The following is a 23,704-nucleotide window of genomic DNA, read 5'->3' as shown; positions in this document are numbered from 1 at the left end:
TTCAGGTTTATTCTAGTAGGACTTTGTGGATAATAAAACATTCTCATTGTCTTTCTTAAAATGAACTTAAAAGTGTAGAATTCACAACCAAAATGTGTCAATTAAAGTGGACTTTTTGACCAGGAAATATATCCTGAGGCATTTCAATTCACAAGAGTTCAGTGAATACTTTTAAAATAAAAACACTGCATCCACTGTTAACATGTGGATCCTACAAATTTCCGCCACTTTTGTGACATACATCATTATTCAAACACATTAAATATAACTCCGGCAAACTGTGAAAGTATTTTCATTTTGATTTGACTTTTTTTAAATGGATTTCTCAAGACTTTTGACCCCGTTGATGTACCATTTAAAAATGCAGAAAGCGCTCTTTTTTCGGTGCTTTTTATTTTAATTTATTTCCTAGACTGACCCACATCCGAGTGAGTTAGGTTTTCTATCCGCTAGCATCTATTAATTTACATCCCTCCCGCTCCAGCCGCCCTCCGTCTGTCACTGGCTAGATGGGATATATAACTGCATTAGACTACATGACAGTGTGTCAGCCCAAATCATTTCTCTATGTTTGCTTGCAGTCGACATTAGAAGTGCGTGGAGAAGGAGAGATCCATTCATCATCATCATCATCACACACACACACACACACACACACACACACACACACACACACACACACACACACACACACACACACACACACACACACACACACACACACACACGTGTGCTCCTCCGGCCGCACACACATTCATCATCATCATAAACAGCTCCGATGCTAACACCATCAATCCCACTCACTTCCTCTCCACTCAACCAGCAGCCACTGGGAGGAGTGGAATTGAAAGGCGAGCTAAGAGGAAACAACAAGGTGTAAATATTGTGGGTGAGGTTAGCGTTAAAGTTCAAAGGTTATATATTTTGGATTCACTGTCAGTTGATGGAAAACAATAACCCCTAATGTTGCACTTTACTTACTTACTTACTTATTTACTTACTTATTTACTTACTTACTTACTTACTTACTTACTTACTTACTTACTTACTTACTTAGTCGTACATTGTTTCCACAGAGGAGCCAAATAGTCTTTGAATTATTGTTTTTTTCAACTAGTCAAGTTACTAGAGTACTAGTTCTATCTATCTATCTATCTATCTATCTATCTATCTACACCACTAATTAATACTATGATACATTTTATTGATAAATAAAGATGTTTTATTCATTCATTAATGATCATTATTGCAATTTTGATACCCCAATTTATTTATTTATTCACTTTTGTAACACACTAGTTAAGATAAGAATACTTTTCTCAGAGTAGGTCTGTTGACAGATTTTTAGTTATTAAGTACTTGTATTAAGTGCAGCACATGGGGCTTCAGATAAGTGAAGATGAATGTTGATCAAAAGGTAATAAAACAATATAGCTCAGATGATAGGCTGGTTCACTTGAGGCTGCTTCACTCAATCCCACTTCCTGACGGATTGCAGCCTATTGTGTGTATTCTTCATGACTTTTGTATTATGTTTTGTATTTTTGTTGAGCTGTTATATTTCTGTTGTCACCAGGCTTCAGAAAAGAATATCGCTTTATTGTCACTGAATGGAAACAATGAAATATCTTGAAACATCTCACAATTTCAACTTAATAAATGCAACTGGCTGGATCAGTGGTGAACAAGCTGGACATCGTGACAGGAGAAGGTTCCAGGAGTCACCAGGAAACCGAGGAATGCTGGAATAATGACGGTCAGCGCTGCTTTGAAAGAGTTATCCTGTCCCTGTGAATGTGTTCTCCGCGGCTGCTGTGTAGTGAAGTTTTTCTCTGTGTTTGAAGCGACAGCAAGGCATTAGTGCAGACGGGCTACTCATCCGCTCAGGGTCAGTGCACAGGGCAGCAAGGAGAAGGAGGAGAGGGAGGTGAGGGTGAAGGAGAGCAGAGATGGACTCTCCACTGCACAACTTAGAAGGGGCAGACAGGGCCAGCTCCTCTGTGGTGTGTGTGGTTGTTTCTGTGTCTGTGCATATGTATGCTGCTGGTGTTGATGTGTCTGTTCTTCACTGCAGAGGTCAGTGAACAAGTGCTCGTCTCTTCAGGCTGCAGATGAACAAACACTCTATTCTGGTTCAGCTCTAGAACTGCACTCAAGTAGATCTACTGTATATACAGCTACCAGCACATGTATGTGCATGCGTGTGCGTGTGTGTGTGTGTGCTGGTGCGTATATGCTTGTGTGCATTGGTGTGTGTGTGTGTGTGCATGTGTTTGTGTGTGCTTGTGTGTGTATGCTTGTGTGTGCATGGGTGTTTGTGTGTGTGTGTGTGTGTCTGTGCACTTGTGCACATGCATGTTTGTGGGTCTGTGTGCACATGCATGTGTTTGTGTGTGCTTGTTTATGTGTGTGTGCTCGTGTTTGTGTGTGCATTTATATGTGTTTGTCGGAGTACTTGTGCGCATGCATGTGTATGTGCATGTGTTTGTGTGTGTTTCCTTGAGTGTGCATGGGTGTGTTTGTGTGTGTGTTTGTACATGTGTTTGCATGTGCTTGTGCATGTTTGTGTGTCTGTGTGCATGCGTGTGTGTGCATGTGTGTCTGTGAGCATGTGTTTATGGGTGCATTTATATATGTGTGGGTGTGTGTGTACATGTGTTTGTGTGTGCTCGTGTTTGTGTGTGTGTGTTTATATGTGTGTGTCGGAGTACTTGTGCATATGTGTGCGCATATGTGTGTGTGCTTGTGCATGTGTGTGTACATGTGTTTGTGTGTGTTTGCTTGTACATGTGTGTGTGTAGGTGTGTGTGCTTTTGTAAGTCTGTGTGCCTTAAAAAGGCTTTAAATGTCCACATAGCGAAGGTGCCTGAACACATGAGCATCTGATCCCCTAGAGGGAGCTCTACTTGAGGAGGAGACAGACAAGGAGGCAAAAATATTCTGATAGTGTGTGTAGGATGGAAAATGAACGTGTGTGTTTGCATACATAAGCAGAAATGGAAATTTTATCTCACTCTTTCTCTCTGCCGGCATCTGCAGGTAATATTCCTCAGTGGTTAGTGCCGGCAGAAGAGAGCCTGTACCATGCTCTCCCAAATTCCCAGCTCTATGATTCCCTTCATTACAGTTGGGAGGCTAAAGCCTTGTCCAAGTGCTCCCCGGTCTGCTCTTAATTAACCACCACCTCACCCGGCGCTCCCTAAATGGAGACAGACGATGATATGAGGTTTTCACTCTCCCTTTATTCTTCCACCTTTCTTTTTGTTCCGTCCTTTGGGCTTCCTGCCTCTCAGGAGATCTGAAGTACTGAGCTCCTCAAACTGGTTAAATCACAGCAATCTGTGTCGAGAGTCCCAGAGCTCCTGTGGACTTAAGACTGTTCTATGTTTGCATACGCGCAGAAATACACTTATTTCAGGGAAGTTTATTCCTGAACCGACATCAGGTTCACAGACAATACTTGTGTTTTTGTGTATGCACGTATCAAGAAATCAGAAAAAAAAGTATTTGTTGAATACAAATAGTTAATGTTGATGTATATTCATCCATAACTGATCATTCCTTTTTTAATTGTAGAGCAGTAGAAAAAGTAATCAACGCGAGAAAGACATTACGAGCTACAGTATTCCACAGCTCAGATGGGAAGGGAGTGTTCAAATGTTGAACTTGAATTATATCTCATGTGTGAGGATGTAAATGGTTCTCACATATAAAGCTATCTCTGCTTGTTCAGCACTTTACACTGGGTCACCCATTCACATACACACAATCACACAGTGATGGCAGTAGGCTGCGACCCAGCGCACCATCTCACCAGACGCAATCATACCAGGGATTGAATCCGCAACCTCTTAAGCCCTAAGCTAACTCTACTCTATTGCGATAATATAATATATAATGTCTATATAATTAATATATTATTCATAATGATAATATTGTTGATATGATCCTGAGAAATTTCCATAGTTGTTATATGACCTGGTATAGTGTTGTAAAATGACAATATTGTGTTCGTAGAGTTGTTTTTGAATGAGCAGCTCTTACCTGGAACAAGGGAATAAGACTGGGGGCCGGACACGCTGGCTCCTAGCTCCGCCCCCGCACCGGTATTAGCCAAACTATTCTTCATCTCGTCGAGTCCGCCGGCTAGCGTGGCCATGGAGGAATAATCGGACGTCTTGACAGAGAAGAGAGAGAGCAGAAATGATGAGAATGCAAAACATGATCAATACAGAGCAGAGATGAGTAATTTATGTTTTGCTTTCATGTAAATCTAACTGTCAACTCCACATCTTGGCCGCGACCATACAGTCCAGTCTCCAGTAGTGTGCAGATACACACACTATTGATCTGTTGACAAGGAATTACGGCACACACACACGTCTTCCACACACACTCTTGTTAGCCTAAAATCTTAAGCTTCCTGTCTCCCAAGATACACAACAACAATAACAACCGTGATCATCCCTGCAGGTTTTCACCGGCTCCCGATGACACCAACACTACACATGTCGTAGAAGTATAACAACAATATCCCACAGTTGTACTTCACTTTTACCGTCTTTGGTAACTCAGGAGGTTGATCTTTTATTGCAAGAACAATCCACATCATCAAACTTTTTTATAGAAAGGAAAATATTTTTGAATTAGTAGCAATTGTTCAAACACGTCCTTAAATTAAAACCAGATAATTGCAATATCTTCAATCAGTGCATCTGTGTGTAAAAATACAGTAATATAAAGTAAATTTAATATCATGTAATAATTGATATTGATATTAAGTAATGTCCTTTACACATTAAACTTGATGCAGTTAAAAAATAATGTTTTGTAAGTGGCAGTTGGTTGGACTAATTTGTTCAATCAGCGACTCGTGAGTGTGTTACGTCAGGCGTGTGCGTGTGCGTCCGCGTGCACGCACACTAACGACAGCGATCGGGAGTTTCCCTTCAGGTGACGAGGTGAGAGTTTTCGCACTGACCCCTCTAATGCCTCGGCGGGCGTGTGCGAGACGCTGCACATGCAGACGTGTGTTTGTGCTCACTGACCTCTTAAACACCCCTGTGCTCGTCCACAAGCACAACCACTGGACTGTGACCTGCCAAATAAGAGCTTACCTTGTACACTACACATCCAACAAACACACACACACACACACACACACACACACAGACACACACCTCTCTCAGGTCTTCAGGCACATTTTAAACCCACTTTTCTCTCCTAACGACTCCTCTTGTCTCCCCTGTGGCCCGTCACACCTGTATTTTTTTTTTTTTTTACAAGCATCACACGGGGAGTAAAACACCCCTTCACACACCCTTTGCTGGCTAATCTCCATCTTATTAGACAGTGTCTAATGGGCCCATGTAGATGGGGGCCAGGCAGCAGCAGAGGTATTGAAGAAGGGGTCTGTCGTGGTAATTGGCCATGATGAAGTTTGGCCAGTGGGGTGACAGGCCCGCTAAGGAAGATGGATCATTCCCATTCGCACCCGTAAATGTTGTCAATTCCACTGCTCATACGGCCATAGCAGTCCTCATCAAAAAGGGTGGGGACACAGCTGTGGGGGCCATGGTTGTTTGGGGGGGTTGGAGGTGGGCGGGTCTAAACGGGTCTGGGTGAGGATGGATGGATGACTTTGATTTGTGGCCACAAGAGGCAGCTGCTAGTGTGGAAATGATGTGTTTGCCTGTGTTGTTTGTTAACACCACTCAAAACTACAAGAACAGATATGATATCAAATCAAAGATTTACAAAATAGTAAAGTTTCTCTCTGCCTTCTCATGAGAACTTTAATAATATACAAGAAGACGACACAGATCAGAAGAAGGACTGCAGTAAATACAGAGCAAAAAGGTGCTCAATGTATTCTCTAACTTGAAGAAAGCATGAAGACTCCTCCTCCTTCTTCTTGAAAAACACATCCTCAACAAATATAACATCCACAAGTGAGCTTGTCCGAGCTGGAAAGACATGAGTCACCGTCATGTCCTAAGTACATTTAAAACATGGATAGATGGAATGATGGAACTGATGATGAACAGTTAGTGTCACTAATGCTTTTATACAAAATGTCTCAAATTATGATCATTCCTTCATTTTCTGTGCCGCTTAATCTCTTATGGGGGGTTGCGGGGGATCTGGAGACTATCCCAGTTTCCTCGGTCGCGATGCAGGGGGACACCCTGGACAGGACACCACAACAAAGACACACAACCATTCACACAGACACTCACACTTACAGACAATTTCTCCAATTAAAGTCCCAATCCACCTCTGTATTTTTTGGAGTGTGGGAGGAAACCGGAGTGCTCAGAGTAAACCCACGCAACACGGGATGAACAAACAAACTCAACACGGAAAGATCACAAGTTGGTTCCTTCTCTCCCAACCAGGAAGGAACCTCTTGCTGTGAGGTGTTCAAACTAAGCACTGCGCCCTTTAATCATTATCAACAGGGTCATCATTGTCTACAATATTATATTTTGTTTTATTATTATTATTTTATCGTTGATATGTTTACTGTAATAATATATATGTATGTATGTTTAATATGTATCAATGGAGAATCAATGTGTATCAATCAATCTGTAGTTTAATTCCAGGGGAACATTTTGTTTTTACTAAAACAATGAAGCTACACTTTCTATCAGTTACTATGTTTTGTGGCTAGACCTTAGAACTAGAAGCAAAAGTCACTATTATTACCAGTATTTTTTGACATTGCTTGCGTACCCCAAATATGAACGGTAGAATGTGGGCAGAAAGAAACAATCGTGAGAGTCTTTCTTTAAATCTCTGTGCCTGGGCCACTTAGGAACAGCAGGTTGATCTTACCACTCTGATATGGGGAAGTAATGGTTTGGTCTAGATCTCACATCAATAACAGATGAGGTCTAATCGGTTCACTGACACACATGCAACTGGGATGTGTTGGCTCACGGTATTTGCATAATAGTATTTCCCGTTCTCTCTATTTCCCAAATCGACCCCAATTTCTCCATCACTGTGTCCCTCACTTCTTTCATTCCAGTGCCGTCCTGATGGGAAAAAGGCGGGAATATAAACAAATAGAATTCCTCTGGAGAGGAACTGACAGGGACCCCTGGGTTGGGATCATTTGCACTCATTGACAGTGATCTGTGGACCACTCATGAACTCTGGATGCAAAAGAAAGGATTTTAATTAGAATTTCCAGCAGATAAAATAAAACACATATAAGTAAGGTAAGGTAAGGTAAGGTAAAACTTTGTACATTTACTCAGGTTCCTTATACTTACTCAACACCACACAGAGGTGTTGAGTAAGTATAAGGAACCTGGGCAGTAGTATGCATGCTAGTACCACCTCAAACAGGAGCAGATAATATGACACACAGATATTTAATCAGAGAATGTTTGCTAACGGTTTGTAGCATGACCAGTTTAAGGAGACTCAGCACCATGGACAGCTCCGTCAGTGCTTTCAAACAATTGAGTCATGAAAATGACCTCAAACAGTAGCATATTAAGCCTTTAACGTTCCTTCCTTTCTGGACAGTTTGTCATCTGTCAGTCATAAATTACTTTTATCAGTGGAATTTTTCATGCATCCATCAGCACAAATGAAGAGAGACTTCAAGAGATGCATTATGAGGACAAGAGAGCGACAAACCAGCGCTCTAATGCTACTGTGCTCCTTATTTAAATCCGTCTAGGTTATGTGCCCTAAAACAATGCTCTCATTGCAACTTTGTATATTAACTTGTATGGATAATAGTTGCATGTGTTTCCGAAAGCAGACGGTCAATCCATTTCACTCTGATTCTGCATGTACTCCAGCACTATGTAAGTACTAAGTAAGTAAGTAAGTATACATAATTCTGTCTTGACAGAACCAACTAGAAAATCTCAATATTTGAACTTCATAGAGAAAAGTAATTATTTATTTATAAAAATTTTAATAAAAACAACAGAAACGTTAGGTAATCAACTGAAGAAATAATTGAGCCACAAGGACATTTTTAAGCAGATTCATGATTTTAAATGTTTATTATTCAAAAGACTCTAAGTGGCACTTTGGGGATTAAATGATGTTTAAATACAAAGCAAACATTTTTTAATTTTTTTGTATTGTCAGTTTGAATTAAACATTTGTAGCCAAAAAATACATAATATTTGTTTAATGCTTGATATCAATGTACAAATTAGGGAATATGTTCAGTGGGAATCAGAATAATAACCATTAATTGAAAATTTCATCATTCTTGTGTAATTATTATTGTGTGCAAAGGAAGGGGAGATTGTATTCATTCACCACTGACATGCTGGCTGGATAGGTGAGGTCCCATCAGTCGTCTGATGGATCACCTGAGTAATAGAAAGTGATTGAAGGAATATTCAAATGAACTGGCCCTGACAAAACACCCGCACACATTAGTACAGAAGAAAATAGACCAGAAACAGACGAGGCATTAATAAAGGATCCCAGAGAAATGGTTCTGGAGGAAGAACCGCTGTAGGTGATAAAAGATTCAAGGAATGTGGTGAAGTGTATTGTCTATCTTTGTATGAAACATGAAAGAAGAAATAATGAGTGAGATTCATGTTCCACTGATAAAAATGTGGAGGATAATAAAGCCTGTAAATGAACTGCTATAATTACTATGATACCAGCTATTAGAACACGTTCCTTTCCTTAGTGTTGAATAGTGTTGGATCATTTCCAGCTCCAGTCAGAAGGTCAAAACATCAAATCTTACTTCAATACTTATGAATCTAGTTCTGTAGATCAAAGCCTTGCAGGTGTTCCACAAGAGACACAATCTAATTCAGGAGTTTACAAGGGGCCTTTTAGCAATCCAGGTCCTGAACCAGATCAAACATATATATAGTATTGTCTGTCACAGGATGTACCAGTCTGATTGTGATATTGCCTTTTCACCCTTTCTTAATAATACATGTGTTTTTCATCCTTCACCAAACACTACCGTCAGTTTTAGACTATTGGAAGATTGTTATCTTATCTTAACAACTGGAATCTTCAAATGTCACCAAATCGATATAAAAATATACTTTGATTTTAAACCAAACCATAATGCGACATAAAATGACAGATTTGGCCCCCGAGCCTTGAGTTGGATACATGTTCTACCAACAACGTGAACCATAATTATTCCTTTATTGTATTTAATCAACGATATTGAGCCGAAGACTGAGCTGAAGTTCAAAAGTGTGTTTTATTATTATTCAGGTGCCCAACAATGTCAGCCTCTGCAGCAGCAGCAGGTCCAAGACCATGAAACGCTTTTCATGACTGTCAGTCACAACACAGCATGACCCTCCTTGACCATAACCTCACCGTCGCCGCCTCACACAAACACACACACACACACACACACACACACATACACACACACACACACACACACACACCAGTGCACGAGGGCCGCAGCCCCTCATACCAAAGAGGCAGCGCCGTCGCTGTCAGAGTGTCAGCGGTAAGGGTGCGACTGTCAATCATTCCCTCTGGGAAATTTAGCTGAGGAAGAGTGGGGGGGGGGGCTGTTAACGAGACAAGATGAGAGAAAGGACAGAGGTGGACAGATAGTGATGCAGGCTTGTGTGTGTGCATGTGTGTTTTATTGTGCACACATGCAAGCACGAGAGCCTGAACCTCTTTGTAATCACAATACAACCCCTAAAGCCACTTTGACCCCCAGGGCAATCCAGAGTTTAATACTCCTTTTTTTTTGCACCCCGAACCCATTGGCTCGCCAGGGCTCACAGGGGACACTGACCTATGAATCATGGGTATTAAAGGCTTGAGCCGGAGTCTATAGAGCTAGCATAGCCAATCCCTGTCGACCTCTCGCCCCGGACCACTCCATTCTCCATGTCGGTCAGGACGGGAAGAATGGCGTAAAAAGGCAAACTTTGCCCCAGAGGTCTAAGGCTGTAGCCTCGCTGCATTACAACCCCAACACGGCTTGTCCTCTGGCCCTTGACATGGACTAAACACATGGAACCAAAGCAAACACATCATGAAAGGTGACAGAAACCACTAGGTTTTATTTCCTGTGTGTGACCTGAAGGCCAGCAAACTGAAACTCTTTAGGTCTTTGTTCTTGTAAATTTACTTTAAGCTACTGTGGCAGGTGCATCACTTAAGGTCTATTGGTCCATTTATAGAAGGTCATTTAGCGTCCGATGTGGGACAGAACTCTACTTTGTCATCACCTACAGATAAAGACAGTCCTGCTTCAGCTTCCTTTGCTCCAGAATTGTGTTCCTGTAAATCCCCCACGTGTATCTTTTTCAACTTCCATCGATCTGTTATTGGTGTTTGTGGGGTTACAGATCAATACCGTCTCATGGCTTCAGCCCCCTTATTGGCTCCTCCGTGAGAGGAGAGATGTACCCGCCCCTCTCAGTGACCCGACATGGATCTCTTATTAGTTAAGCTAGTTAATCTAGGTATCTAGTATCGACTTTTTCATTTACATTCTTAATCACCTAAGTAATAAAACTTACATTTTAAAATCAAAAACTATGGTATCGACGAGTCCTCAAAAACATTATCTTGCACTTTTATAAGTTATTTTGAGTCTGATTTTCCCTCCATTTAACAGCCTCAACATCACGATGCAGACCATTCTGTCAGTGTCTGTGAGCAGCAGGAAGTGAGGTCATAATAAGCACTGGGTCAATATGCTCATTAACCCCTGCAGTGACTTAGATTATAGGAACATCAATAGGCCAAGCCTGACTGAATCGAGGCTTTACTCTATCAGAGTGATGGCATGGGACTCACAAGCCCATTCTGACATTCCGTCTAGATTTCCAAGTGCACAGCCAACATGATGTGACTCGTCGGGTCAGTGGTCACCGCTGATAAAGTGCAGGAGGCGTGGTCCAGGTCACCACCAGTCAATCACACGGCTGATGTTTTTCAGATGCTCTTTCACACACACTGGACTCTCGGGCAGGTGTTAGCCGAGGCCATCATTCACATTTCACGTTCACTTTTTTCAACATTTGTGTGGCTTTTCAAAATAAAGTCCACTTTGTTTTTTTGTTATGCTTCTAGTGACGCGACCACCCAATGATACTACCTGGAACTATGGAAACACTTAATTTGATATGGTTACTTTGAAATCTCCAGCAGACAATTACAGTATCAAAAGTCAACTTTTCAATTGAGAACTGTATCCATCAGGTGTAAATGTTTATTATTTCAACCATCATTTGATTCAGGCTGTGTATCATGATAACACACTCCATACATAGACAATCCCTTGATAAATTGGTTGAACATGATTGTATTCTGATCTAATTTCTAAATTCATGTTAATGTTCTTAAGTCACTCAAGCATTGTGTTACTGCACTACAGTAGAGCTGTGCAGGAGCAAGTAGAGCACAGGCCACCTCTAGAGTTGGACTAGAATGTACTCTTTTAATACGTTCAAATACTGTAGCACAAAGTGTCCGTTTATTTACAGGCACGAGACACCAATGCTGTGTTCAGGGTTTCGTAAATACTAGTGGTGCACGATTATGAATTTGAGTTTTTACATCTACAATTTCAAAGATGGACTTTTGGAGTAAGCATTAGAACTAGATAATAATATCTACATATATTTTAAAAAATACATATGTATATTTATATATATATATTCAACAAAACAATATTTGTTTAAAAAATATGTTGTCTATGAACATTAGATGTTAAATGTGTTTCATAAAATGCATTTATAGAATTATTCCTTTATAGTATCTGTGTGTTCATGAAATGTGATCAAGTAAGTAAAACAGATTCAAATACATGTTATCTAATCGTGATTAATCGAAATCACCAGAAAGCACTTATTTGAAATATAACCCAACAACATGAATAGAGGCATTTTAATTAGTAGTTGTACTTCCTTTGTTACCTTCGTTGATTGCAAGGCAAAAGTCTGATGTGTTTAAAAACTTTGATAACCTCCAAAATTGATCTGAAAAAAAACATCCTATAAAACGTAATTACTTTGTAATATATTTTTGGGTATATATCTAATATATAAATGGGTAAAAAGAATATTATCATCAAATAGAACAACACATGTAACATCTATGCAAAGGAATCATAAGGTCGGGGTCTAGTGGAGATTAGGCTCTGGTTTTGAGGCCTTGGTGCTCCAATCCCCAAATTCTTAGACTGGCTGTTGGGACATGAAAGGTCAACCCTCTGGTCAGGAAGACACCTGGGTTAAGTGCAAAGCCAAGAAATACCGACTAGATACAGCTCCGCTCAACAGTTGAGGCTCTATAATGGATCTACTTGAAAGGGGTTCGACCCTCTTCCACTCTGGAGCCACAGGGTGAGCAATGAGCCCCCATTAGTTAGATTGACTTTATTAATCTCTCTAGAGATTTCCTGTGGGAGATTCCCAGTACACAGCAGACAATAGAAGGTGCATAAAGTTTCATAAAAAAAGGAACAAAGTGCAAATAAAAAGTGCAAAGTGCAAATAGATAACAAAGTGCAAATATTAATAGGATAGATCAAAGGAAATCACACAAAGATCTAAAAGGATAAAAATATATAACAACATCATCCCTTCTCTCTGCTCCTGCCTCCATACTCAGAATTATACAATCTAATAGAACGAGGAATGAAATGAGTCCCTGAGTCTATTAGTGTTGCATCATGGGAGGAGCATTCATGCACTCCATCTGCTTCTCTGCTCACTGATGACAGTGTTCAGAGGATGACTGTCATCATCCATAATGGACAGTAGTTTGTCCAGTGATCTCCTCTCAGCAACTGTCACCAGTGAGTCCAGCTTCAGTTAAAAGGGTGGCGTCAATTCAGAGTACAGAAGAAATACTTTCTCAATTCTCAATATTGGGGCAGACCCAGGACACGTCTTGCTTGGACTAGAGCCTTGTTATTCTCACCAGAGACATGGAAGAGGTCTCTGAGTATAGTAAAGTCTGGAGCGTGTTTGTTCTCTTACAACCCAACCTTGAATAAGCGTAACAACATGGCAGTCAGAGCAGCATTGGATTGGACATGATGGCTGTGAGTGGCACGTCTGTCAAGCAGGTGAACCCAATACCTCGATCTGCTGCTGCGAGAACAGCTCCCCTCTCATCTGCTTCCTGAGGAAGTCCCGCCCATTGTGGCTGTGCCCGTTGGCTAGTGGCGACTCCTGCATACCTACGATCGAGAAAAAAGAAGATTTCACTTATTAGTGCAATATATCAGACAAGCTACATATTTAGGTTGTGGAAACATGTTTTTCAATTATTTTCTTTTGGCATTTATTGTTGACCTGTGCACCCTTTATTCAATCGCTCTGTAATTCATGATATATAAATATATATGCGTCGTTTCTATACCTCTCTAGGTTCTGACCAGAGACGTGCGGCATGTTGCTGTGGTGTGAGAATTGAAGTGTGAGCGCTTGAATCCTGCAGATATTGCAAATCTGAGACACCAAATGAGATGATTATGGGTGTTCAGAAGAGAGAGAGCTTTCAAATAAATAGAAATAGAGGAGTCTGAGAAGAGATCAAGGAAGGGTATGGTGGGTGTAGATCCTGCCACATATTTGCTCCGTCTAAGCCTTGTAGTTGTTCGACTCACTCGTGCTTGTTTGTCTTTGTATTTTGCAACCCTTTAAGTGTATCAATATTTCCTGAATTACATATGATAATCCCTGAAGATTTATTTTAAATATACTTAGAGGTATTTGGCTGTGGGACAGATAATAACTCCAACTCCAAAACACCTTGATGATACCTTTCAGTACACAAAACCCTTTTAAAGCGGGTCTTACTCCAACAAACACTCCTCGATCTTAATCTCTGCTTCATCCTATATAGAGTAGCACAAACACACTAGTTCTTGGCAATGCGAGGAGATGCTCCGCTTCCAAGTCTCTGGTGGCAGACCCAATCGTGGTGGGGGGAGATAAAGCAGGTATGATGCTTTAGCCTGGTAACCCACGGCGACCCATTTAATCTCACCAGCCAGTCCTCATGATGGAATTCAATTGATCAATCATGTAGCTCTGATGGCACCATTTCAGCCAGCTTATTGCTTTCTGCTTTCTTTCTGTCACACAAATACACACACACAAACACACACTAGGGGACTGACCCCTGACTGTAACTCCAGGACCACCACGTATAAAATAAACGGACCCTGAAGAAGCAGATGTGACTGAAATACTATCACCTCTTATTGATGATCAATACGCCGGAGTCACGTTTATGTGTTACATCTGGATCAGGTTTGCCGGTGGCTTGTTTGATATCCGGCCGCTCTCATTGTGTGGACGGGTAAAGAAACTCATTGCTGTGACGGGTTAAATCCTATTCACTGTTGGACACACACACACGCACAAGCACGCAAACACACACAGCTGCCCCAATCTCCGTGAGTCAGTCTCAGAAGGGAAGCGCTTCTCTTCCCTCTTTTTTAGAGCAGAACAAAACAAACAATGAGTCCGTATTGTTCTCTCTTTTCTGTCCTTTTCCTCTCTCTTCTGCCTCTCTTTCTCCATCATGCTCCTCCACTGCTCCCCTTAAAGAATCCGGACCATCAAAGGATGCAGAGATAGATATTGGAATAAATTATAACATCATCCACAATGTATTACTTTAGTCTTTACAAAAGTTGTTTAGGGATTTTTTTTGACGCTTTATTGATTGCTTTGGTTAATGGCAATTTGTATATTATAATGTATATTAGTGCATTTAGATGAACAGTTTTTTCACAGCAGAAACACAATGATAAAATATTCTGGTCTTCATTGGACCAGAATAATGCAAACATCACAACATGGCAGTCATTTTAGTTGGGTTTTTGCGCATCAGACGTCACAAACTTCTTTCTAATATCCCTGGATTATTAGTTCTCAGAGTGAACTCTACTGCTCTATTGCTCGAAGTGAAGCAAATATCTGGGCTCATGAGCTTGAGCATGTTGAATAATTGTTATGTGTCGTCGCATGAAGCCAGAGTTGCTCTGTTTCCTGGCAGACATTAAGAACACCAGGGATAAAAGGTTCTCGGGGAGGTACAAGAATGATGGAGGCAGTAGACTGAATGGTTCGACCTCTCTCTTCTACTTCCTGCTATCCTCTTCACGTCTCTTGCTCATCACTTGTTCAGCCCAGGGTTCTTTATCTCGGTGAGCTGCCGGGTGTCACAATGGATGCACAAGGAGGTCAAAGGTCAATTTACAAGGCTTGGTCCTTGGAAGAAAATGTAATTTCAATTTTCTGAGATTGATCTCGGTCATGTGTGTAATGTTTTTAAAGGTTGTATGTTTTAATGTTGCCAAGTGGAATACTGTGTGTGTACACGTTCATGTACAGACAACACTGCTACATATGCTAATAGTGCAATAGACAAAAGTCCTCTATAGGCCCCACAAGTCAAGTTCTTCCATTCAGCCCCATTCATCTTCAGTCAGCACCCGGTCGCCCCCTCACTTCCCCTTGCTTTGGCTGGGGGCACAGGTCACCACAGGGCTTAACCCCCCACTAACACCCCGCAGATCCATACACGTGAACTTTCCTCCGATGTAACACATTCCCAGGCTCTTAACCATAACTGGCATTAAAAAATAATACCTGCTGCGACATTTCACTCTGAAAAACTTTCTTCTACACACAATACTGTCATTGTAGCAGCCAAAAATAGACTCAGCTTTCTTACAACTGAGTATTACACAACACAATTCACAAAGCAGATGAATTCATGTTTAGTACAACGTCACAGACAAGAAGCACTTGTGACAAACTTCATTTAACTTCTAGTTTTCTTGGATTCAAAACTTCCTCAATTAAACCTGTTTTATTTAATTTGAGATGTACTGAACAAAGATTGTAATGTTCAAAATATAAATACTTGGTCCAGAAGGCCGACACCCTGTCTATGTTTAAGAGTAAACTCTCCTTTAAATTACTTTTATATTAAGGACAACTTCAGGCTCTGTCTGGACCAGCTCTTTGTCATGCTGCTATAGGTTTAGAATCCTGGAGTTTTTTATGTGTCTTTCTCAACACCTGTACACTTCTAACTCATCCTCTCCTGCAGAGCATGCTGCTGGATCAAGTAACAATTACACCTTCAAAAGTGCCAGTGGATCCAGAATCCTCTCCATGGCCCTGTCTGGACTGTGTTACTCCTGCACTTCCTCTCCTCCCCCCTCTCCCTCTCTCCATCCCTCTGTCTTTCTTATCCCTATCAACCAGTCACAGCAGACGGCTGCCTGACTGGTTCTGCTCAAGTTTTCTGCAGGTTTGCTGGCCACTGTTACTCATTGTGATTTACTGGGACCCATGTTTCTCTTCTTTTATATAGTGTCAATAAAAGAGTCTTGAGGAAACGCTTGTGATCTGATGAAAAAATAATGATATTGAATTTAAACCATGGCAGGCATGAAACATTATTTTGTACACGGAATGATATGCAAGGAAGCAAAGGCTTTATTTTAATATTATGTCATTTAGTGTTATAAAGTGGATCAGACTTATAAGCTAATGGTTTCTTCAAATGATCCAACTATTGTATTTATAGATTGTTTGCAAGATGTGGCAATTATAGTTTTATAAAATAAAACTATAAACTATATATAGTAAGAGAATATACTTATTAACTTATGGTAGAACAAAATAAAGGCAACCAATTGTTGTTTCTGTGTAGTCTCGCCTAATCTCCAATTTCCACGCAGTTAAAAAAACAAGTTATATGTAGTTTTGAACCTTTTTCTTTCTATATATAACTACAAAAACATAATTTGCCCATGGCTACCCTTCTTTTTATTTTAAAGACGTCGAAAAATATAGGTCCGTCTTCCAAACGTGAAGTATGGTCAGTTTAAAGTTATTTTAGAATTTAAAACACAAGTAGAATTTTCCCCCTGAATTCTAAAGTGTAATATATGCACAGTCCTACTGTTGACAAACTCCTTAAAGATTTTGGAATGAAATAAATTTATATGAAGCGTCTTTAGTTTTTGACTCTCTTGTTGTTGGTGGTGTTGAGCGTCCAGTCCCATCGGTGTGTCGAGACGAGCATATGGATGTTTCGAGGACAGCCTTTTTTTCCGTGTTGGTGTTTGTGTCTGTCCATATCAGCGTATGCTGTTCCTCATGTCGCCCCTCGCTGTGTGTGTGTGTCATTATTCAGCGGGGGATGCTCTAATGGAAGCTGTGATTAGCAATGCTGTTAATTAGACCACAGAGCCAGCCATGCAGACCTGGGCTACACAGACTCTACGGATAAAGCCCAGCAAGAAACACAAAGCTCAATTACACTGTGAACGCTTCACTGAAACGTGAAGTGATACGCTGTTTTGGAGTTGGAATGAAACACACAAGTTGGAACATAGCGGTGGACTCACGTGTCGCGCAATCTACAACATACAACAAAAGTGTAGCCAATTAGACGACCGGGGTCACGTTCGACCCGCAACATGAAAAGACTCCGTCGGCATCTGATATTAAGCATGATTCCCATCCATCTCACTGGGATGTGAGTAAACCCATAATGAACTTTCTGTTGCTGCAGACATTTTGACATGGCTTTCCAGAACATGACAAGTGTAACTAATAAGATTAATGATGATGGCTCTGTTTCTGCTGCCATGATGTCACACAACCAAAACCAAACCATTTAAATTCCCCTTTATATCAGCACTTTCAGAGGTTTATGGTCGGTTGTGCATTTGTAATGCTGAAAGAAAATAAAATATTCACTCTTTAGTGTTCACTTATTTTTATCTTTGCTAGTTTAGGAGCTTCTGTTATCATCTAGCTAAGCTAGCTTTACATGAATATATATTATATATAGTACAACATTACAGCTGAAAGCTATGTTAAACATGTTTTTATCTAGTACATGTTAGGGGGTTCAAAATTTGTTTGGCTCTTGCAAGAGTTTGAATGATGTCATCTGCTGTCTTTGACGTCAAGGAACAGTGTCTTTGTAAGAGCCAGAAGAGGAAACCAATAAAGGGTGAGGGCGGTGTGCAAAACCGCAGGACAGGCTTTTTATTTTGAGATAAAACTGTTAAACTCACACCTGCAGATGTGTATAAATTCAATTTTGCTAATATAAATGAACAAAATGATGTCTATATCACCCAACACTGTCCAAATCTTGACTTTTATCAACAAAATACTGTATACTGAGGACATCCTCACTGACCTGCCAGTGTATGGCAGTGCTTGAAATGGGCATCAAAAGACATATTTTGATATTGTCGGTCTGTGCCATAAAATAATTGAAGTCTGGTTACCCTTCACTTCCAACCCAACTCTGAGTGACAAACAGCAAAACATACTCAAGTCAAAATAAAAACATGACTCTTGAATTAATAGCAGCTATAGAGCTAGTGTTTATCAATCTTTTGATATTTTATATATCTATATATATCTCTATATACTGCCAAATAATGTGCAAGAACACACACACACCACTCGTGCACCAGCAGGTCTGAGGTCTTTCTGCTCTGCTGATGGTTAAGTGGACTGTATCCGAGCACATCAGGATGCTCACGGTGCACCTGGGAATTATTCACATTTATTCCGGAATATTTTGGAAATTTATCAGCAAAGGGAAAAGACCCCTGATGGGCGCATGCATGTGTGTGTTCACGAGAATCTCAAAGTGTGTGAAAGACAGAGGGAGAAGGAGCGAGAAAGTCCCCTGTGACATTTTGTCACCCCCCACTCGCTCCGACATCTGGTCCTGTCTCATTTGCCGTAGGAGACTGTCTGTGTGATGGCTTTTTAATGCTGCTGACACCACCACATGCATATACACACACTAGTGCAGGTGGAGACACACGCGCACGCCCGTGAACATACAATATACACAAATATGGAACAACTTGTTCAATCCTGGCTGGTGGGAACCCACATGTTGCTCTAATATCATGCACATTGCATTGATCCACGTTGACAGCGTGTGTGATCGATAGTGTATGCATAAACCTCCTCTCAGGTATCTCTCCAGCGGAAAAACTCTTCCACAAACATTGTTTTTCTGAATGGAGATGTTTTACACATACATCTGTTGGTGCCTCTGTGTTTTACCTCCAGTATTTGTAGGAAGGGATTTGAAAGGAGGTCAAGCGTTGTAGATTTTTGATGCAAGATTCAAGTTATTATGTATAAACAGATGAAACGCTTTTCACAGAAACTTTGAAGAATCTCATCACTTAACATTATCTTTTAGTAATTGCAGATATAGACCCTCACCTTCGTCCCGTTTCCGTTTCCCGACATCAGCAGCGGTACTGATTCCCAGAATGCCGCTGATGGAGTACGACGACCCAGCAGAGTCACTGGTCACCGCTGAGACTTGAGTGGAACCCACTGAGGTCCCTGCAGACGGATCAAGTGACATGTTAGAAACATTTGTTCTCACCACTTTTTTATTGACGTCGCTACATTCATGCCTATTTAAGAGAAAAAAAGAATCTGGCAAAGCATGTGCATATTTTTTTATCTCAATCAATTTGAACATTGGTAGAAATGATGATGTAAAAATATCTTTCTGTTCATATTGTACGTTATCTAAATGTTTTAAATAAAATAATAAAACATTTACATAAATGAAAAATATTGATTAACCCGATAATTCATGTTAATGACGTATATTGTTTGTTTACGAGACTGAAAACGTTTTTAATTAAAAGTGAATCTGTTCTCTTCTTCAGTTCAGAACAAGATTTCCAAATGTCATACTTTTTCCTGAAAAAGGTTTTCTGTTAACGGACAATTCATTATGATGTTATGAGTTTACTTGACAATATTTGGAAAAATCTTTCACATTTTCACTTCTACAAGCCATTTACGTTTCTGTGTGTCCTGCTATTTACTTTTCATGTATATTCTCACTTATCAACCACAATATTTAATGTATTTCACATTTTTACATTGGTCATGTATCTTTAATTTAAAACATTTTTAGGACAGTAATTTAATAGAAGTAGCATGAAAGTCCACTTACTATGAACAGAAATTAAAAGTTAGATTTCTATTTAAACGGCAAACAAAAATCCATGCTTATTTCCAACAGTAGATATAATTCAACCTTTAACAACACTGATCAGATCTATCCATTTAAAAACTTCAACCTCAGATTTTATTCAATGTATCTCTCTAAACTTCATTACACTTTTAAAAGCGGAGCGCGAGAAAAACACAAAGCGCAGGAGTGTGTCAGTGTTTCACTCCTCCTTGTCTCTCATTCTAATCCTCCCCTGGAGGAGACAAGTTCCTCGCTGGTCGACACAGCGACACACTTGTCACTGCTCAGTGGTACACACACACACACACACACACACACACACAAACCAAAACATATAGTCACTTCTTGGTCCCTTATCTCTCTGTGTGTAGGAGGACGTGGGGCTGAGTGACAGTACGGCATCCCACGAGGGACAGAAAGGTGGGGTGACAGACATCCTAATCCATTCTCCCCGAAGACCCCCAAACACAGACCAGGATGGGGGGGAAAACAACAACCAAACATCCGAAGGATCAAGGTCCCGCCCTGTCGGCACTCCTTCCTCCAGCACAAGAAGAGTATAATGAATGCATATCCCTTCTTTACCCATCACCTGATTTAGCACTTCAATTATCTGATTCTCCTTTCTCTTTCTTTCCACTTTTATCTGCAGCATAATGCTTTTTTTCTTCTTCTTCTGCAAATCCAAATGTTCAATTTTCCGCCTGAGAGTGGGAGCCATTTATCTGGATAATCAGTGAGTCTGACTGCGTCGTGTGTTGACGGCGCTCGCTAAATGCGTGTGTAATAGACAAGTCAGCGAGCGCCGCGTGCGAAATTAATTTAGATTAATAGACAATGTGCGATTATGGAGATAAGAGAAAACACCTAAAGATAATCCACTGCAGTGTGAAGAGAAAAGAGCATTTTAATTCACTATCTCAAGTCAAAATAAACCTGTTTGTCAAATTAAAATACTCTGTTTCTCATTATTTTTATAGACAAAGCTCCCTCGAGTCCACGAGGAATAAAAGAAAGATTGTTTCTTTCTTTATTTATCATCTTCATCCATTAGACATTTCAATCCATTAGACTGCGGCGTAAAAGATTCATTCTTTTTTTGAGGATCATTTTGTCAATATTTATGTTGTCAATAATAACTTCAAGTGTTCCTGCTTGTGTTTTATTGAAACTCTGACATCACTTTAGCAGAAACGATCCGAAAAAGAAGAGATTAACTAGAAAAATGCATTTCCAGAAGAAAATGCAGTGCGAATGCTGACCCTGCTGTGCTGTGGAAGTTGTAGTGAAATAAGTAGTAGTGGAATTAGTAGTAGTATTAGTAGAAGTAGTCGTGAAATTAGTAGTAGAAGTATTAGTGGAAGTAGTAGTGGAATTAGTTGTAGTATTAGTAGAAGTAGTCGTGAAATTAGTAGTAGAAGTATTAGTTGAAGTAGTAGTGGAATTACCGGTATTAGTAGTAGAAGTATTAGTTGAAGTAGTAGTGGAATTGGTAGTAAAAGTAGAAATAGTAGAAAAGTAAAAGTAGTAGTAGAATTAGTAGTAAAAGTAGAAATAGTAGAAAAGTAAAAGTAGTAGTAGAATTAGTAGTAGAAGTAGTAGTGGAAGGAGTTGAAACATGAGTTAAAGATGTTCCCCATTGAAATGAATGGGGTAAAAAAAGAGGAATAAAAGGAAGAGTGGAAGAGATAAAAGAAAGCTAGAACATGGCCCGCATTTCGGAAACGGGCTGAATTGATAAAAGTTTGAACGGTTCAAATCGGATAAAAATTGTGTAAGGAGAAGCGATACACAGTTTAGCTCAGAAGAAAACAGGATCTCAATCGTGTGAATGCTTCCCAGCATTCACACAATTAATCCTTCTTAGGACCTTTTTTCCTTTAGGATGTGCCGCCTCGAAGTGAGATGTTTATAGTCACATCTTCCTCCTTCATCTCATCATTGACCACAACTTCACTCCGTCTTCTCCTTTCACCTGGTTTCTCTAACATGTCAATGTCTCATCGATCCACGTGTCCGTCTCAGATCTTTTTCAACATCTCTATAAATGTGTCAGAATAAACTTCTGGATTTCATGCAACTCAAAACCATTTACAGCAGTAAATACAACGAAATATAAGGCTTTAAATAAAAGACGTATACGTCTTGTGGTCCTTTGAGATGTGCAGGTAGATGACAACCTGTTGGACAGTATGCTGATAATGTATTATTCTATCCGTAGGACGCGCTGCTTTCAGTATCTATACCTGGACGTATCTCCCAAAGGATCGGAGATGAAGGTTGTTCGGTAAAAATTTGCTTGGACAGTCATGAGCGGGATTTTAGAGAAGACACATACCTAAGTTGTGAGCCGACACTGAGCCAGTTTGGCCCGGCTGCTGGACTTTAGTCCGAATGATCCTGCAGAAGAAGAAGAGACAGATTAGTGTGTGTGTGTGCGTGTGCGTGTGTGCGTGTGTGTGTGTGTGGGGTGTGTGTGTGTGTGTGTGTGTGTGTGTGTGTGAGCGAAGGAAGATTGTGAGTTGCAAAAAAGAACATGACCGTCGTGGGAGCGAGTGCGTGTGTGTGAAGTGGCTGTGGCAGGCTAACATGGCAGAGGGGCCTCACACTTCCTGCTTGGCTGCCCATGCAAGTCTTCTCTTCCTCTTTTCTTTCTTTCGTCTTCCTCCCCTCTTCCCTTCCCATCCTGCCCTCTCCTGCACATTCTCTTTACCTTCCCTTTAAGCTCATTTTCTTCCCCTTCTCTCATCCACCTACGACCCCTTTGTCTGCCCGTTTTTCTCTCCCTCCTTCGCTCTTTCTTTCTCTCTCTCCGACTGGATGCTCGGGGAAAGGCTTGTCATTGTAGCGTCGTGTCGAACCGCTCAGCTGCAGCCACTTCATGCATATGGAGACTTGGGCCTCTTTTGCTATTCTCCATCGCCACACACACACACACACACACACACCCCCACACACACACACACACACTCTCGTCACCTGTTGAACACAAACGAACCCCCGGACGTACCTGTTGATGGAGCTGACGCTCGGGACGCTGTCGTTGTCGCACACTCTCTCGGCCAGGAGTCGGTCCCGGATCTCCCAGGCAAACATGGTGGGGTTTTGGCGTTTGTAGTCGGCGATCTTGTCGACCACTTTGGGTGTAGCAACCTTTGGTTTGGATCCTCCGATGACGCCCGGACGGATGCTGCCTGTTTCATAGTACCTGAAGGCAGGAAAGTTGTGGGATCAGCAACATGGAACAAAGTGGATTATCATGACTTTTCGGTTCAGATGTGGCAACAGTTTTCTGTGGTTTCGTCTGAAATTAGGACGTTTTTAGTGTTTGTATGGCTTTTAACTTCTGCTGCTCACTCTATCAACAATACATAAAGGACCCTGAATAGGCAGTTGTGCTTATGACGGAACAGAATATTAATTTAATATTACTACTTAATTTAAAAATACTTAATTGTTGCTTTATTTTTTTGCGAGATCATATTAAAGCAGCTTCCCTTATAAGGTAAGGTAGAACTTTATTGATCCCTCAGGAGGTCTCCTTCGGGAAATTGTTTTTTTTCCAATAGCCACAGCAAACACAGCAATTTTTCATTAAAAAAAAAAATCAAAATAAAATAAGAACAAGTACTTTTACCCAGCAGTTGTTGGTTTGACTACATGTTGTACTTTTACACGATAC

General features: G+C 40.6%; 1 protein-coding gene across 2 annotated transcripts in view; it reads right to left on the bottom strand.

The window, feature by feature from the left end:
- Positions 1-23,704, bottom strand: part of pax5 (paired box 5) — a 47,427-nt gene that overhangs the window by 8,441 nt on the left and 15,282 nt on the right. For both annotated transcript variants that reach the window (XM_087799971.1, XM_087799973.1), the window contains exons 3-7: positions 23,033-23,230; positions 22,361-22,422; positions 19,248-19,373; positions 13,086-13,186; positions 4,045-4,177 (exon numbers count right to left, since the gene is read on the bottom strand). In XM_087799971.1, the coding sequence (XP_087656097.1) occupies positions 4,045-4,177; positions 13,086-13,186; positions 19,248-19,373; positions 22,361-22,422; positions 23,033-23,230 (620 nt within the window). The remainder of the gene's footprint in view (positions 1-4,044; positions 4,178-13,085; positions 13,187-19,247; positions 19,374-22,360; positions 22,423-23,032; positions 23,231-23,704) is intronic.

This window comes from Callionymus lyra, chromosome 1, assembly GCF_982586985.1.
Source record: "Callionymus lyra chromosome 1, fCalLyr1.hap1.1, whole genome shotgun sequence".
In the NCBI taxonomy this organism is placed as follows: Eukaryota; Metazoa; Chordata; class Actinopteri; order Syngnathiformes; family Callionymidae; genus Callionymus; species Callionymus lyra.
Note: the sequence above shows the minus strand (reverse complement) of the source record. Positions and strands in the feature narration are given on the sequence as shown.